This window comes from Mercenaria mercenaria, chromosome 18 (assembly GCF_021730395.1).
Source record: "Mercenaria mercenaria strain notata chromosome 18, MADL_Memer_1, whole genome shotgun sequence".
Taxonomy (NCBI): Eukaryota; Metazoa; Mollusca; class Bivalvia; order Venerida; family Veneridae; genus Mercenaria; species Mercenaria mercenaria.
The window spans coordinates 56634009-56649951 of NC_069378.1; the positions used below are offsets into that span (position 1 = coordinate 56634009).

Consider the following 15943-nt stretch of genomic DNA (forward strand, 5'->3'; position numbering starts at 1 on the left):
CGTTACGAATTCGTTTCGCAGAAATGTGATAAATGTTAGCTGAGTTTTTTTTTTTATTCTGAGAACCAGTAATCTGCAAGTTTTATTTCTCTGCTATAAATCACTCGTGTAGCAATGTTTATGATAAAACTATAATTCAGAAATGTACTGGTTGTGCCGAAAAGGGCAATATATCGCCGCTGAACCCAAAGTATTGGAGGAATTCAGGGAGTTGCAAGAGTTCAGCCGCTCAAGTCTTAAGTATATAGAATGACTGCAAGGAAATAAGCCACTCAGTCCAAGATAGAGAAAGACTTTAGTATGTTTAGTCGCCCAGCTCAAGGAAGTGCAATATTGCAAGGGTTTTAGCCGCTCTGCCCAAACTCAAATTTCGCTCTCTCGAACTCGATGGGACAAGCAGATTTTGTTCGAGCTATCTGTAGTTCGAGCAATCGAAAAATATACGTTTTATTGAAATTTTGCAGGGATCTAAGGATGAGTTCGAGCTAAGGGCTGTGTTCGGTTCTAGCGAAAAGTGTTTTAGATGTTTACATTCTTAGCCGCTCATTGAAAGGCTGAAGGTAAAATCTTGTACCAGAACATTGCAGATTAGTATTTATAAGTTTTCCATTACATATACATAGTGACAGATATGATTATATGATCACAAGCTCAAAATAACAAAAGTCGAAAACAAATGTATGTTCAGCAGCTTATTGTTTCATTGCGGAGAATAAGATCTCATATGATATACATACATTGTGCTGGTTATGTATCAGTAATTGTTTCAAAATGTGTATAATTACGCGGATATAAAAATCTCCAGTGAAAAACGTGCAGACCTATAATATTGCTACTGCGTCGTTAAATGAGAGAAAATAAGAAGTAGGTTTTTATATCTATGTTTCATCACAAGTGCAAGGTAAGTACTGCAAAAAGCAACGATACTGAGCACGTGTAAAATATCATTGCTCATTAATAAGCTCACGGTTTCGTTCATAGACAAATTATCTAGGATATAGTCAGTTACAGGTACTATAGAAAAAAAACTGGCGAGGAATCGTTCAATAAAAAAACTATAAAACTAATTTGACGCGCATTAGTTACCTTGTAAAGATAATACCACAAGTTACGGTCTTCACTTGAGATGTGGTGTTGCAGAATTCTGAAATCTGAGCATGCATCGCTTTCGTCAAAGCTTGCAAAAGAGCGAACTGGCGTTCAGGCCCATAAATGTAAGACAAAACAGTTCTTCATGGTAAAAATCGGTAAAATGTACCAATTAAAACATGTCAGAATTGATCTTTATCATTTTCATTTGCTCAACTTTATGACATAAAAGACGACTTTACAACGCCATTGGTTGCTTTACGTGTAGGTAATAAGTATTTCAAACTCATATCATTTTACTACATATTAACTTGTCATGTATGACGGAACACAATCATTTTTGTCTCAATAACAAGTTCGTGAAGTTACACTTTATAAAATGCGACAATACAGTCTTTATTCGCAAATTACAGTTATTATTATGCGACAGTACTGAAATGATTCAGTCCTTTTCATAAAATTTGCATTCTTTAATAGTTCTCATTTCCTTAGTTGTCTGTGAATAACTGTTTGCCCTCATGGTGTAGGAATAATTCCTATACCATGAGAGCAAACAAAAGTTATTCACAGACAGTATTAGTTACTTAGTATGTAACGGAAAGTGTTTTGACATTCGGGTACGAACAAGGTAGTTTAGCTCCTCATTCATGTTGAAAGTGCCAGTGATGTGAACACAGATAATTGATCTTGGATCATGGAGTCATTCACGTCAAACTTCATAGACAAGTATACCCCCACGAAACTTTCTATAAAGGTTTAGCACAGGTAAGCATATTTCCGTCGAATCATTACCCTAATCGACAGCACAACAAGTGCTTAAAGCTGAACATTTGCCATTTTCGTTTCGAAATTGAACGAAATGCTTTCAATGGTACGTGATTATAATAGAAAGAAATTCTAAAGTTATTATGTGTGTTTTAGGAAGTTTTTATCTATAAACACTTAATGATATATATAGAAAATTCTCAAAAGCATTAGTCACGCTATTGAATTTTTATATAGAAAAAAGGAGTAATTTAGACATATCATGCACACGCATAAAGAAATCTATATAAAAAAGCAACTAAAATATCAATAAAACAAATTAATATATCCTATCTTCCCAATTAAGGCTGACCACTACCAAATCAAATGTAAGCCTACGCAGGTCTATCATAAGTAGTCCAAATATAAATAGTCTTAATCTGTCTTCCCTTCCTGGGTTCCTTTGTCAATAACATCGTGTTTTCTTTTATTTTACTGCGTTTCAGTACAAATTGAAACCTGCGGCAAAGAATTTTATGTCTCGAAAAGAGACATTTAAAGAAGCGAAAAGGGGTAAATTTAGGGAGTTGTATCTAATAAATATAAAAGTTATCTTTCTATAGTAGCGATATAGTTCTTTATAGGATTGTAAATCTGATAATACTAGAAAATGTCGAAAAACTGTATCAAGTAAGTCGATTTTATATGAAATAATGAATACCCGTATTTCTTGTCGGGAAACTTATATGGGATGTGGCCGAAGTTATCATACCGGAAATTGTAGTCATTATAAATAAAGCGGAAATGATAGCCTCCGCGGATAGATAAGAACAGTTGTTTTTCAGATGAACCGTTTCGGATGGGTCAAACTTTCAGATCAAAACAGCTGCTAGTATGAAGAGATATGAAAACCTCGTAAAAACAATAAATAATCTGCAATGTATGTCAGGTATATTTAACTCATTTATGATTCATATAAATAATCTCTTTTGAAACGAAAAGAAAATGTGTGCATTATTTATCTATTTATTATACAAAAGAGAAATATTTGGAAGGCGGATACTTTGATGCAGGAAATACTGCAGAGATCTGCAGACGCATAATGTAAACTGTTTGTTTTTCAGCTTATTTATAGTGGTCACCTGACACTCATATGAGCGACCCCTACATAATACAGTTAACAATTTTAGTTGAATGGTGGTGCAAAATACAGAAGACGCTCCAAAATTAAATTACCTGATTCTTTCAGCACACCATATGTAAAACACGTGATCCGAGTGGTAATACTTTTAGTGTGAGGAGCAGGGAACTCGAGCTCAACTGCACATTCAGCTATTTTAATGGCTAATAAATAATGGCAAATTAAGAGTAACAGATCTGCATTCAAATGGGTATCCAAACAAATATAATGCTAAAAATGTTAATATGTAGACCACTCTATGATAATTTATGTTTTATATAGGTTAAAACGGGGCGGTCGGTCGGGGGAACTAGTGTATGTGGGCATCAGCGGAAAAGAAAACGTAATATGAGGGGTGTGAAAAAGATTTGGTAGGGCAGCAATCTTAAGACCTACCGTAACTGAGAATGATTGCTGTCTCTCTGTGTGGAAAACTAGCAGGTCTTAACTCTAAAATATAAAAAGCAATTCGTCGTTTACTGGTCCCTTGACTGAATGACATTGTGTTGAATTATGACTTTACTGTTATTGTTGTTGTTGTTGTTGTTGTTGTAAGGCTCGCAGTTTTACTTTCAATGGTGTGTTTAAAGAACATACAGAAGAAGGAACAGGAACAGGAACAGGAACAGGTGATAATAGTTACACCAATGTAAAGCAATAGTAAAAAAAAACCCAGATAACTGAAATGATTCTGGTGATGATAAATTAAGTTTAAAAATACTCCAATTAATAGCATACGTGTAGTCTGTGTTCAGACCTTATGTTTTGTTCATAGTAGATAACTCCTGAGGCTATTCAATTTTTGTATAATTATGTCCCTTTTCTTCTCAAAACATAATCAGAGCCAAGACTGGGGAAGATGTATCACGATTGTGGTAGTGATGGTGAAGATAAAAGAAAACCTGCTGGTGACTTTTGTTGCAATGATGATGATGATGATGATGATAACTATAATAATAATAATAATAATAATAATGATGATGATGATGCTTGTGCTGATGCTGCTGACTGTGATGATGATACTGACGGCAACCGCTGATGATGACCACACTTCTGTTGATACTGATGATGGGAATTGGCGATGATGATACTGATAATGAGGAGGATGATGATGATCATGACCATAATGATCATTATGAAAACGACAGCTATGACTCTACTACAACTTAACACTGCTATCTCTTCATTCATCTGCTACACTAAATTGTAATGATGATGACAAACAACTTAGATAACAACGACGTTTATTTAAACATTTCTCTGAGTGCTAAAATCATTACAGTTCAACATTTATGTCTAGTATTTGCATCACTATCATTAATATCTCAGTGGAATACGAAAATAGATAAAGTGCATATTTTCCGCAACCGTAAAACAGATTTCCCGTCGTACGGCCGTCTGCTGCAGTAGAACGCTAGCAGGTGCCAACACGCGCAACATAAATCAAAACATGACTGACTCAGTCTTAAAAATATCTTGTATTTTCATTCCAGTTGAAATCAAAGAAGTATTTCCGTGAGCCAACATTCCGGTAGGCTTGAAGAGTAATTATATTTATTGTTGATGGGTTTTTCTCATCACCCAAAGTCAAATAGTGCATACCTAGTTTCACACAGGTATTGACAACTTATTGTACACTGAAAATGCGAGGTGGTGATCTGGAATTAAAGTTTTTCGCTTTTGTTAAGGAATTCAATTTCGTTTGTTCATATTTTAAGCTTCAACGGTTGAGAAATGGGCAATATATTTTGCATAGATGCATAATCCAATAATTTTTCGGTGGCACACTGTTGCAGAATTGAAAATCTGACCCTTCCTTGGAGGACTGTTGGTTCGAAATAAAAGCGGAATTTGACTTGAATAATAATGGTCTTATCGTCAGATATATTGCCAATGCACGGGACACAGATCATACACCCTAAAAGAATTGCGTACTGTATAATGGGTGCAAAATTATTAGCTTTATCTTCAGTATGCGTAATGATCCATAAATACAAATAATGACAAAAAAAAAAGTAATTTTGCATTAAACTGCCAAATTGCATGGGATGTTGGGAATTACGATCGTGCATTATTTATTAGCGCTTATAAGACACGAAAAAACCCGTGCAGGATAATATTTATCTTAAACACGAGTATTAATTATACCTAGATTCTGATGCTGATGCTAAGTTACCTATCCCTTTATAATATAGCATTTGTCGTTATTTCCATTTGCACAACACGTTCTATTTTATCAGATAATTATTTCTGAGCCGCACTAGATATCTAAACTGTACCGAAGTCCTCGCCCGAAAAAAAAAAAAGTTTCAAAAGTAATGTATTTCCACTTACGTACTGTAATTTTCTAGGCAGTTTCAGCAAAAAATCAAATTCATGCTATGTTTGGTTACAGGCAAGTGCAGTATCTACGCTCACCACAATCATTTATTACTTTTTTTTCGACCCGAAATGCTCTGTTAATTTCTCAATACGAACTCAGAGTAATTTAGGGCATTTTAAAGATTTTTATGTAGGAGAAATATATATCGAAATAAAAAAAAAATATATCCAAACAATACGTAAGTTAAACTTAATCAAGGTTATAAAATGTGTTTGCAAATCGAGCGAATGACGTAATCAACTTTAATCTTGACCAATCGCAAGCTTTCGTTTTGAGACTGCCAGGCATGTTATTTTACTAGAGATCAACATGTAAGAGGCATTTTTCCAGTTTTTTTGGCTATCCATTTCTTAAACGTCTTCTTCAGAAATAAAAATGCAAAACAAGAAACTACTATTTTGATCTTCAGCTTTGTTTTATTACACGGTCTAATATGTTTTAATCTTCAGCATTGTTTTAAGAGAAGGCCTTGTATTTTAATCTTCAGCATTGTTTTAAGAGGTATTTTTATCTTCAGCATTGTTTTAAGAGGTATTTTTTATCTTCAGCATTGTTTTAAGAGAAGGCCTGGTATTTTTTATCTTCAGCATTGTTTTAAGAGGTATTTTTATCTTCAGCATTGATTTAAGAGGTATTTTTTTATCTACAGCATTGTTTTAAGAGGTATTTTTTATCTTCAGCATTGTTTTATGAAACGGCCAAACATTTTACTTAAGGATAACTATGTTTTTAGTTTATTTCTTATTTTATTTTAAAACTGTTCTACAATATGATTCAAAAGATATTTGAACAGAGGAGCTGAAAAAAAAATCGAATAAAACAACAAGAATATTTTGTTAATTATTTACCTTCCCTCTGCATGATTGTTTTCATTATTACAGCCTTATTAATGCATTTAATGTAGCCAAAACTTTGGGGTTTTTTAACTAATAAAGGTTTCGATATATGCGAGCAAAAAGTTTAGCAATCAGCTGTAAACATCTATAACAGAATAGAAAGTAAATCCAACATCTGCAATCACTTTGTTTATTGAGCTTTCTGGAATTCTCAGATGAATGGCAGATTTATGGTAAATTTCTGACTGTTAAAATAGCCAATACAGGTGGTCAGTTTGGCCGGGCAGTCTTAAAAATTAGCTCCAATCATTCCTGCACTGTTCTCAAGTACCCATTTAACTTTTAAAATTTGTCGTTAACATGCTGTGGATGAAAACTGTCGATAGCCACATATGCTCACTTTGACTATAATCTTTTTTGGCGTGTAAAAAAAATGACTTTTAATAAATATGCATTTATACTGTTATACCCTGACAGCCATTCTTTTATTAATTTCATTCCCTATCGTATCCTGTGATCTACCTTAACCATTTTCAAACACCGACTATGTATGCCTATTCGTCCGTCTCGATGCCTGTCTGTCTTCTTTCATTAATTTTTCGAACTACATGACTATATATAATTAAACAAAGTCACTCATTTCCTGTCCAGATATGAGAGCGTTTCTGTTAAATAAATAACCAAAGTTTCTTAAAAAGGGACAAAAGTCCGAAAATTATATAAAATAATAAAAGGGAATTACAATGTATTCTACATAGCTTTCCTCCGATAAATTTACCTGCAAGTTTGTTTGCCTACCTGTACTTTTATCTGGCGGGTTAAGGCTCACCCCGCTGATTCGTGCACGGGTTAGATCAGTTTCAATTTTAAACACATCGTAATAATGCAACATTTCACTATTCGTTTGGTGCAAGCTATTTATTGCCTGTAATAAAATGAATCAGTAACACTTCAGGCGTGAGAATAACCCTACATTAGCCAAGTTTGATTAAAAATATTTCGTTAGAAAAGTGTCGATTTCGTAATTTTCTCTGCTTTTTCTGAAGTAGGTTTAAAGTTGTTACTGGTACATTAGCGTTATGTTATGCCTTAAAATGGCAGCAACGCAATTTGACAGTGACAGCAAAATTCAACTGAAGTTTAGCAGCGAATACTAAATTGTGATTCTTCCATTTAGAGGCATAACACGCCTTATCACAACGCAATATTTGGTGGTGACTACGAAATTTAGCCGAATTTTAGTAGCGAATACCAACTGCGTTGCGTCCATTTTGAGGCAAAACGGCTGCAGTTCAGCATTACTATGATCGGTAGTATGGTAATTGACTACATAGAGAGCAGGAGGTCGGCGTAACTCCAAGATCATAACAATTGTATGTCTATATATCATATACAAACCTAATTTACGACTTTATTCCGTTAATCTGGTATAATTACCAATTGTTCAAAGTTATGCCAACTCTAACCCGCCCAGCATTCCCACTACGGCCGTGACATAAACGCACAAGGTCTTGAATTCATGTATTTGCGTGGAAAGCATTTGGTATTTAGACGTATAGATAATTTTTCGGTCCCTGGACAGGAGAATTTTCGAACTGTCATGTGGGGACTGTGGAGGACTACGATCCGCCGGCACCCGGCAATATTAAACTCTAATAGAACTTCTGACTTGGTGGCGGAAACAGACAGTAGATGAATGTTGGCACAGTTGTATTTGCATTTCTATAATGTTTGGAATAGATATGGGGTTGCAGAAGGTTCCGACAGTACAGAAACGGGGCTTGGAGTTGTAAGTGACATTACCTAGGAAAGTTGCGGGTTAAGGTGAACACATCGACTGAACAGTTTAATATTTAATCAAAATGGCAGGCATTTTCTTTCCCTGGCCAAATAAAAGAAAATGGCGGATTTAACCTTTATTAAGATGTTGATTTTAAAATGGTTTCTGCTAAACAGTACTTTGTAAAAAATGGCTACAGTAATTAACAGCGAGTCAATTATTTTAAAATTCAAACTGCCATTGCTTTTTCAACAGTGGTTCGATTTGAATAATATTTTTCAGCTTTATAAAAGGACTAACTTATTTTCAAGAATTCTTTCCTTTTTAAGATATTGCTCAAAGCCAAACTAAAAAATGAAAAGAATTCCTGATTATTGATGTTACTACATAGTATTTGAAAATATTTAGAACAATGTAAAAAACAGATTTCGCAACTACACGCCCCTGTGCAACCTGTTAAGTGCTTAATAATCACAGGTATTTGTAAGTTACATTATTAACATCACGGTGGAACATGGTTTTGATCTTCGGATAATTAGTTAATCAATGTCTGGAATTCTGATATACGTTACAGACGGTCAGTTTGCTTCCAAACTAATTTAGCTGAAGAGGTATCGCATGAATTGTTGGAATCATTTACGTACATAGTCAGGATTTTCATGCTTTTTCAGTGACAGTTTAAGGTTAAAAGGTAGGCCTGAAGCAGGTCTTTAAGCCACCAGACTTTGTCGATCCCTTGACTGGCTGTTTAAATGACACATCCTTTCTATATGACATAAAAGGTTCAGTGAGGCGAACATAGTACATATATAATTTAGATATTTCAGGATAAAACATAAACAAATCAAATCAGTGGTTGTTCATTTCTTTATCATCTGAAGTGGGTATATCGAAAACATCAATTAACTTTTTTTTATGATTTTATAGTCGTGTAGTTGATATCATTTTAAGGCATTTTCTTCTTTATTGTTAACTATTCATGTGCATTTCGCGTAAGATGAGTATCATTACCTTTTTCTACTGTTTATTAGTGCAACACATTTTCAATTGCTCAATCTGTATTTTTGGATGAAAATTGAATAATAAAAATAAGTTTTAAACCACTTGAACTTCTGCGAAATAAAATACAGGTTCACTAAAATGAGTGTTCTAAACACAAAAACATTGCGTTTCGATAACTGAGCCGCGCCATGAGAAAACCAACATAGTGCATTTGCGCCCAGCAGCCTGCCATGCTGTTCGTTTTCAAAGCCTATTGCAATTAGAGAAACCATTAGCGAACAGCATGGACCCTGATCAGACTGCGCGGATGTGCAGGCTGTTCTGGATCCATGCTGATCGTAAATGCACTATGTTGGTTTTCTCATGGCGCGGCTCATATGTACTTAGCCGCTAGGAGTTCTGCGAAAGAAAATACAGGTCCACTTAAAATGAGTGTTCTAAAAACAAAGACAATGCGCTTCGATATATCTATTGTTCACTATGATACGTATTTGGATATGTTTTATGGGGGAAATTATTTACAGAAAACGTAATTTGAAAAGAAACATAAATCAACAGAAAACGATTTTTCTCTGAAAGAAAACATTTACAGACTTTATTTTGGCAACACCGAAAATGTTGCATGAAATTCCAGTCCTGTTTAACTCAAATTTGTAAGAAATTTGAAGCATCTGCCCACTAACCCCCTTAAAAAGAATTACATTCTACTACCAAACTGTAATGCTGCTACTGTAAATGCCATTGCTGCCGATGATGATGATGAAGATGAAGATGATTTTAATGATGACTTTAATTGTGTCAGTGTGAAAAAATCAACCTTTTACAACAATCGTTGATGCACATTCAGATAATTATAATGATGCTGCTGCTGGTACAGCTGATGATGATTATGATGATGAATACTAAACCATTCGCCGATGATGATGATGGTGATGATGATGACAATGTTGCTCATGGTGATGGTGGTGGTGGTGATGATGATGATGATGATGATGATGTTGGCGAATACTATACCCCATTATGATGATTAAGAGGATTTTAAAATAACAATGATGTCGATGGTGATAATAATTAACGCAGCGATGATGATGACATTTATGACAATCTAAAATTTATGATGATGATGATGACGATGACGACGAAGATGATGATGATGATGAAAAAGAAAAATATGATGTTGATGATGGCGATGATGATGGTGATACTGATGATGACGATGATGAAGTTACGCCTATGCAGATATTGATGATTCTAAAATCAATGCTTTTATGATAAAGGGAAATCGCAATAATAATCAGTACTGCTATACTACTCATTCAACTGCTGATAGTTCTTACAATTATTCGTGTGAGAGTGTTCTGCTACAGCTAGTCATATGTTAATTGTTGAAAGGAAATGAGGCGATATCGATAATGTATACAGCAAAAGACTGGTACACATAGGAAAGTAATTACTGATGAGCCAAGTCTCGAAGTCATTATAATGGACTAGTGTGAAGACGTAGCAGAAAGTACAGATAGTGAAGCTGTGATAATAATTAAGAGAAGAATCCCTATAGCGACTGCTAATGAACCAAGGGTGTGTGAGGACTCTGTTAACTTGTATAAGTGATGGAAATGATTTTAGTCCTCGAGTAATAATAGATCTTAATTACTATATTTAGATTAGTTTTGTAGTAATTTGACAGAATAACTTGATACATGTACAAAATTGCCATTTTTTAGGTATTATATTTAAAATTTTAATGCCATGCGGGCTATAGTTAGATAGACCAGATTTTATTTACTCGACATTTTATGAAATTGACTACCACAGTATACGTTTGCAAAAGTGCATCACACGAGACTAAAATATATACACCGACTAGATTTTGACCTATTTGCACGTGCAATATACGTTGATATACTATAAAACTTACCCTGTGGGCAACTGAAGCCTAGACACTGGCAGCCTGGCCCATCATCCCCGCTTATACACAGGCATCGACCACACTCATTTTTCACTTCGCATCCTTCCATAGGTACACGTGAAATCGACTCCCCTTCCAGCATCTCTCCTCGCACGGGGCGGCACGAGCAGTTACCATAAATCACATTTCGTATATCTCCTTCAAGGCGCGGCTCAGCATAAACCGAGGGCAATGATAGTTTGCTTAAGGTACTTCTATAACTCCGAGGTAACCCACCAAAATATACAAAATTGTTTCTGCTAACATTTCCAAAATAGAAGTCGGAGCCAAACGCAACCCTGCTTTCGTGAAATTCATCCAGATATAACGTTGTTTCCATACGGTTTCTCTGAACTTCTACTCTGTGCCAACGTCTGTCGTTTACGTTACGTCCTAACGTTATTTCGATGCTGCCTTCATGTCCGTCAACGATATTCATACGTAAACGCACCGCGCCGCCGTGAACCATTAACTCGACGTAATCATAGCCACCGTTATCATCCGTATACATGAGCAGGGCCTTGCTGTTTCCAGTTTTAAAATCAAAACTAAATGAACTGTTGGTACATGCATTCCATTTTGGAAATTTCGCAAACGTTCTAGATGTTTTGGTGAAATGTAATGCATTAGATACTTTTATCACAGACAGAAATGGTACTATAAGAAAAATTAATACTATGCTCCGTATATACTCCATTTTTTTTCACTCCTGTGAAAAACCGACTGGAATAAAAAAATCTCAAAGCGGAACGGTAAAACGGAAAATAGGTTTAAATTCCTTGGAATGTAGGAAAACTTTCACCCTATGATCTCTTAACACCTGCAGAATTCCTTCCGTCTGTTTTTCATTATATTAAAACTTTTTTTTCTCAGTTTTTTAATGATCACTTTCTAATCCATCGTTAACTCTACACCATGGTCCGTATTGTGTTTGAACTACTTCGAAAAACTATCTTTCCTCAGGCCGATCCTCAAGAATTTTACTCATTTCCTACGATCAGTGGTTTTATTTGCACTGTAAATATACAATACAGAATAGATAAAATATGTATGCAATGATGCAACGAAAACGTATGTAAAATTTAATACATTACTATAGATATATATTCGTATAAACGCATCGTAATTTCTCCAATCAGTCGGAAAATAATTGAAAACTTTGCAAGCGTAGAATAAGTAGATATTACACGTCTGTATCATCTATTTTATATACGAGGTAGGAGGAGGGATGTAAAGTAAAATTATTTCTTTTCTTTTTTTCTTTATACATTATATAGGGTGTTTTTTCATTAACGTTTGGCTTATGAACGTTCAAAGAGATATGGGTTTAATTAATATGAACAATATGTATTTAGAGGAATAAAGTCTGAAAAAAAAGTACTTGCATTAGTTAAAGTTAACCACTTTGCAATGTAATTGCAAGGAGCGTGTTCAAAAGATAATCTTTAAACAAGAAGAGTTGTGACTTCGTTAAGTATTATGGAAGAGAAAATGTAAATTCAGTCGTATCATAAACAAGCACACCGGTTTCTACTGTATCATATTTACGATGGTATCACAGATAAGCATTGTTCACTAACGTAGCACAGACAAGCACTGTTTACTAAAGTAGCATAGAAAAACACTGTTTACTAACGTGACATATTAACAAGCAATGTTCACTAACGTAGCATAAACAAGCCCTGTTTACTAACGTAGCACAGAAAAACACTGTTTACTAACGTGACATAAACAAGCACTGTTCACTAACGTAGTATAGACAAACACTGTTCACTAACGTAGCATAGGAAATCACTGTTTACTCATGTGACATAAACAAGTATCGTTCACTAAGCTATCGTAAACAAGTGTTATGTATTGAAGTATCGTAAACAAGCAACCAAAGTAAAGTCAGTCCGCACGTATCAAAAATCAAGCACGTTTCGTAGACGTATCATAAACAAGTACCGTTTACCAGCGTATTATAATCATAAACAGACACTGTTTACTTACGTATTATAGAACGTATCATGAACGACCACTTCTTTACACATCATAAAGTACAGAATACTAACAGTATTAAACCTAAAAGTAATGTTAAAGTATCATAAACTAAACATTCAGATAATCCACGTATCATAAAACACATACCGAATAAATACAGCATAATATATTGCAGAAAATATAAAAACAATTAATCATGAAAACATGGATAGCTTACGTATTTTACAATTAAGACCTGCTAATTGTAAGGTATCATAAATAACGACAGAATGATTATGTATCATTAACTACAAAGACCGACGATTGTTTCAAGATTTGTTAAGATAATCAGATGAATGGTTCACTATTCCATGCATGCGTCAACGAAAGTGCATTTTTATGCGCACAATTAGTACTGTGCCAAGATTTATTCAACTAAACAAATACTTTCATTGTACTCAATTTTACATTCATTTTTGAACAATTTACGTGTCAGAGGTTGACATACTGAAAATGGTTTCACGTTTCGGGAAAGACTATCATGTAATCTTAAAGGTGAATCTTTATGCATAATACAACCTGTTTAAACAAATTAAAGTACACTCCTCAATCATTCAAGGTTGTGATAGTGTAGTTTTAAGAGCTCCTGTTCCGAAATTAATTTAGAAAACACCACATGCGCACTTATGTCACCTGAATGACGTTTAAAACACTGATATCAATGTCTAGACATATTCATACGAAATATTCATAGAAGAAAAAGTGAAATATAAGATACCACTATAAGTTTCATTTACATTCTTTTTTGTTAAATATTTTTGTACCAAATTATACATGTATCCAAAGCATGTCGTAAAATTCTCAAGTACATTGGTATATTCCGTCGCACTTTTTTTTTCGATCTGCTCATTCGCAATTCTATTAGGTAATTAGTGTGCACCTTTGCATCCTGAACGTCTGTTGCCAAACAAAAAAATAATCACAACAATAATTGTAAAACAATAAACGTCTAAACTTCCACGTGAAATAATTCCACACACACAGAGTAGTAAGTATTTCCAAAGTCTACTTCCTGAAAATTACCTAATTACTTTTACCAGTTAAACTCCATTTCTATATTGTGCTTGTCACATCTTCGGTGAGATAAATATCGCAGGAATTCACAGGTTAACATGCAAAAATATCTCACCAAGGAAAAAAAATACGATACTGTATCATTCATACCTATAACTTAAGTCACGGTGAACATCTATGATATTGTGTTACGGCCTACACTTGTATTTCTTGCCTACCTGTTATTGCAAATCGGACGTGAGTTTCCGATGTTTTAACGAAAATTTCATCTTTACACCCGAGGTGTATAGGGCCTGATGACTCTTATGCGGTAAATGTCGTTAATCAAAACGAATTACACTTATGTAATTATTCGTGCACAGTAATATTTATCTTTTACGTAAAATTGGATCAAACAACCAGTGAAAGATTATTATATATTTATTTTTTCTTCTGGGTAGAGACATTCTACAAGTGAGCACTATGACGTAATATCTTGATGTCATAATCTTTCGCAATTTGTATTTTACAGTATTTTCAAAAGCGTTGTAATGAGATGAACGTTGGACAAGAATGATAACCTAATACACATGCTTATGTACAGCCAAGATAAAAAAAACTCGCTAGCGCTTTGTTTCCACCGCCCGTTATACGGACTGGTAATAAAATCTACAAAAAGATCCTTTGGAAAAATGCAACCAAGAAGAATAATTGCAGACTCGGTTTGATTGAGTCTGTTCATGAGAGGTAATGAAATGTACAACGCCTCTCACGCCCCCTAGTAAGACCCGTACTACACAGGTAGGCATTAAAGACTTTTACAGTCTATAACAGGCGCTGCTTGGATTGTTTTAAAATACACAATACATACACATTTAAAATACACACTTTGGCCGCGATGCTTATGCTAGTCAGTGTCTAGATCCCCTCAATTTCAAAGTATAGTCCACCAGTCAGAAATGGCTAGAAATAAGACCAGAAAAAAAAAAGAATTATGTAAGGTGTTTCATGTTTGTAGTAGCCCTAATTCTCGAGAATATCTTTGTATTATCGTCCATAACCAGACAGCCGATCCTATTTGACATAACGATTTGTTGTTGGCTTATGAAAGGCAGCAATGGTCCACAACAACATCTTTACCACTGTGTTTAAGCATTTTACATACACCATTGGCCAATTTCTGATATTTACAAGCTATGTTACATAAGACAGTGTTATAATGATGATATTTAATGTATCAATTTATCTTCAGTCAGTAACTTCTCCATGTAGAGATTTAACCCAGTATTTGATTTATTATTATTTTTTATTAGGTATGATGATAATGATCAAGATTTATATGAGATAAAAAGAGACGTGTAACTAAATAGATGATAGCGCCACCACTTATACTGTTATATGCAGTACTTGTAAAAACGATTACCCGCCGTGTACAAAACGTAACTACTATTTTCCCGTACCTTCAATCAGCGCTGTTCGGATACTTCTTCCTGCCAATTATTCCATTGAAATATTATATTGTTCCTGTACAACAACTGTCAGACGCACCCATGAAACTGTAGAATCATGGTTAAACAGAAGTTGATAATATATGCGCATCTTCAGATAATAACAAGTTCAGATGAGCCAGATTTATCTTCTTTTAACGAGCTCCTATAGAAAGGTTCAAGCCAATATAACAATTCAGAGAAATAGTCTCTGAAACAAAAACTGCTTCTGATAGTTATGTCAGATTTATAACTGACATTAATTTTACAGTCATATAATGATGCCTTTTCCTCTAATTAAAAAGTTTATATTAATTAGCATTCGGTGCGGGGCCTCCTTGACCGAGTGGTTAAGGTCGCTGACTTCAAATCACTTGCCCCTCATCGATGTGGGTTTCGAGCCTCATTCGGGGTGTTGAATTCTTCATGTGAGGAAGCTATCCAGCTGGCTTACGGAAGGTCGGTGGTTCTACCCAGGT

The 15943-nt window shown here is 34.6% G+C and overlaps 1 protein-coding gene across 4 annotated transcripts in view; it reads right to left on the reverse strand.

Annotated features, from left to right (window-relative positions):
- Positions 1 to 14121, reverse strand: part of LOC123539409 (uncharacterized) — a 102423-nt gene extending 88302 nt beyond the window's left edge. For 3 of the 4 annotated variants that reach the window (XM_053530173.1, XM_053530172.1, XM_053530174.1), the window contains exon 1: positions 10933 to 11977. In XM_053530173.1, the coding sequence (XP_053386148.1) occupies positions 10933 to 11659 (727 nt within the window). In that variant the 5' untranslated portion in view covers positions 11660 to 11977. Of the gene's footprint in view, positions 1 to 10932; positions 11978 to 14007 lie in introns of those variants that run through there. The other variant, XM_053530171.1, reaches the window with a different exon arrangement.
- Between the last annotated feature and the right edge of the window lie 1822 nt (positions 14122 to 15943).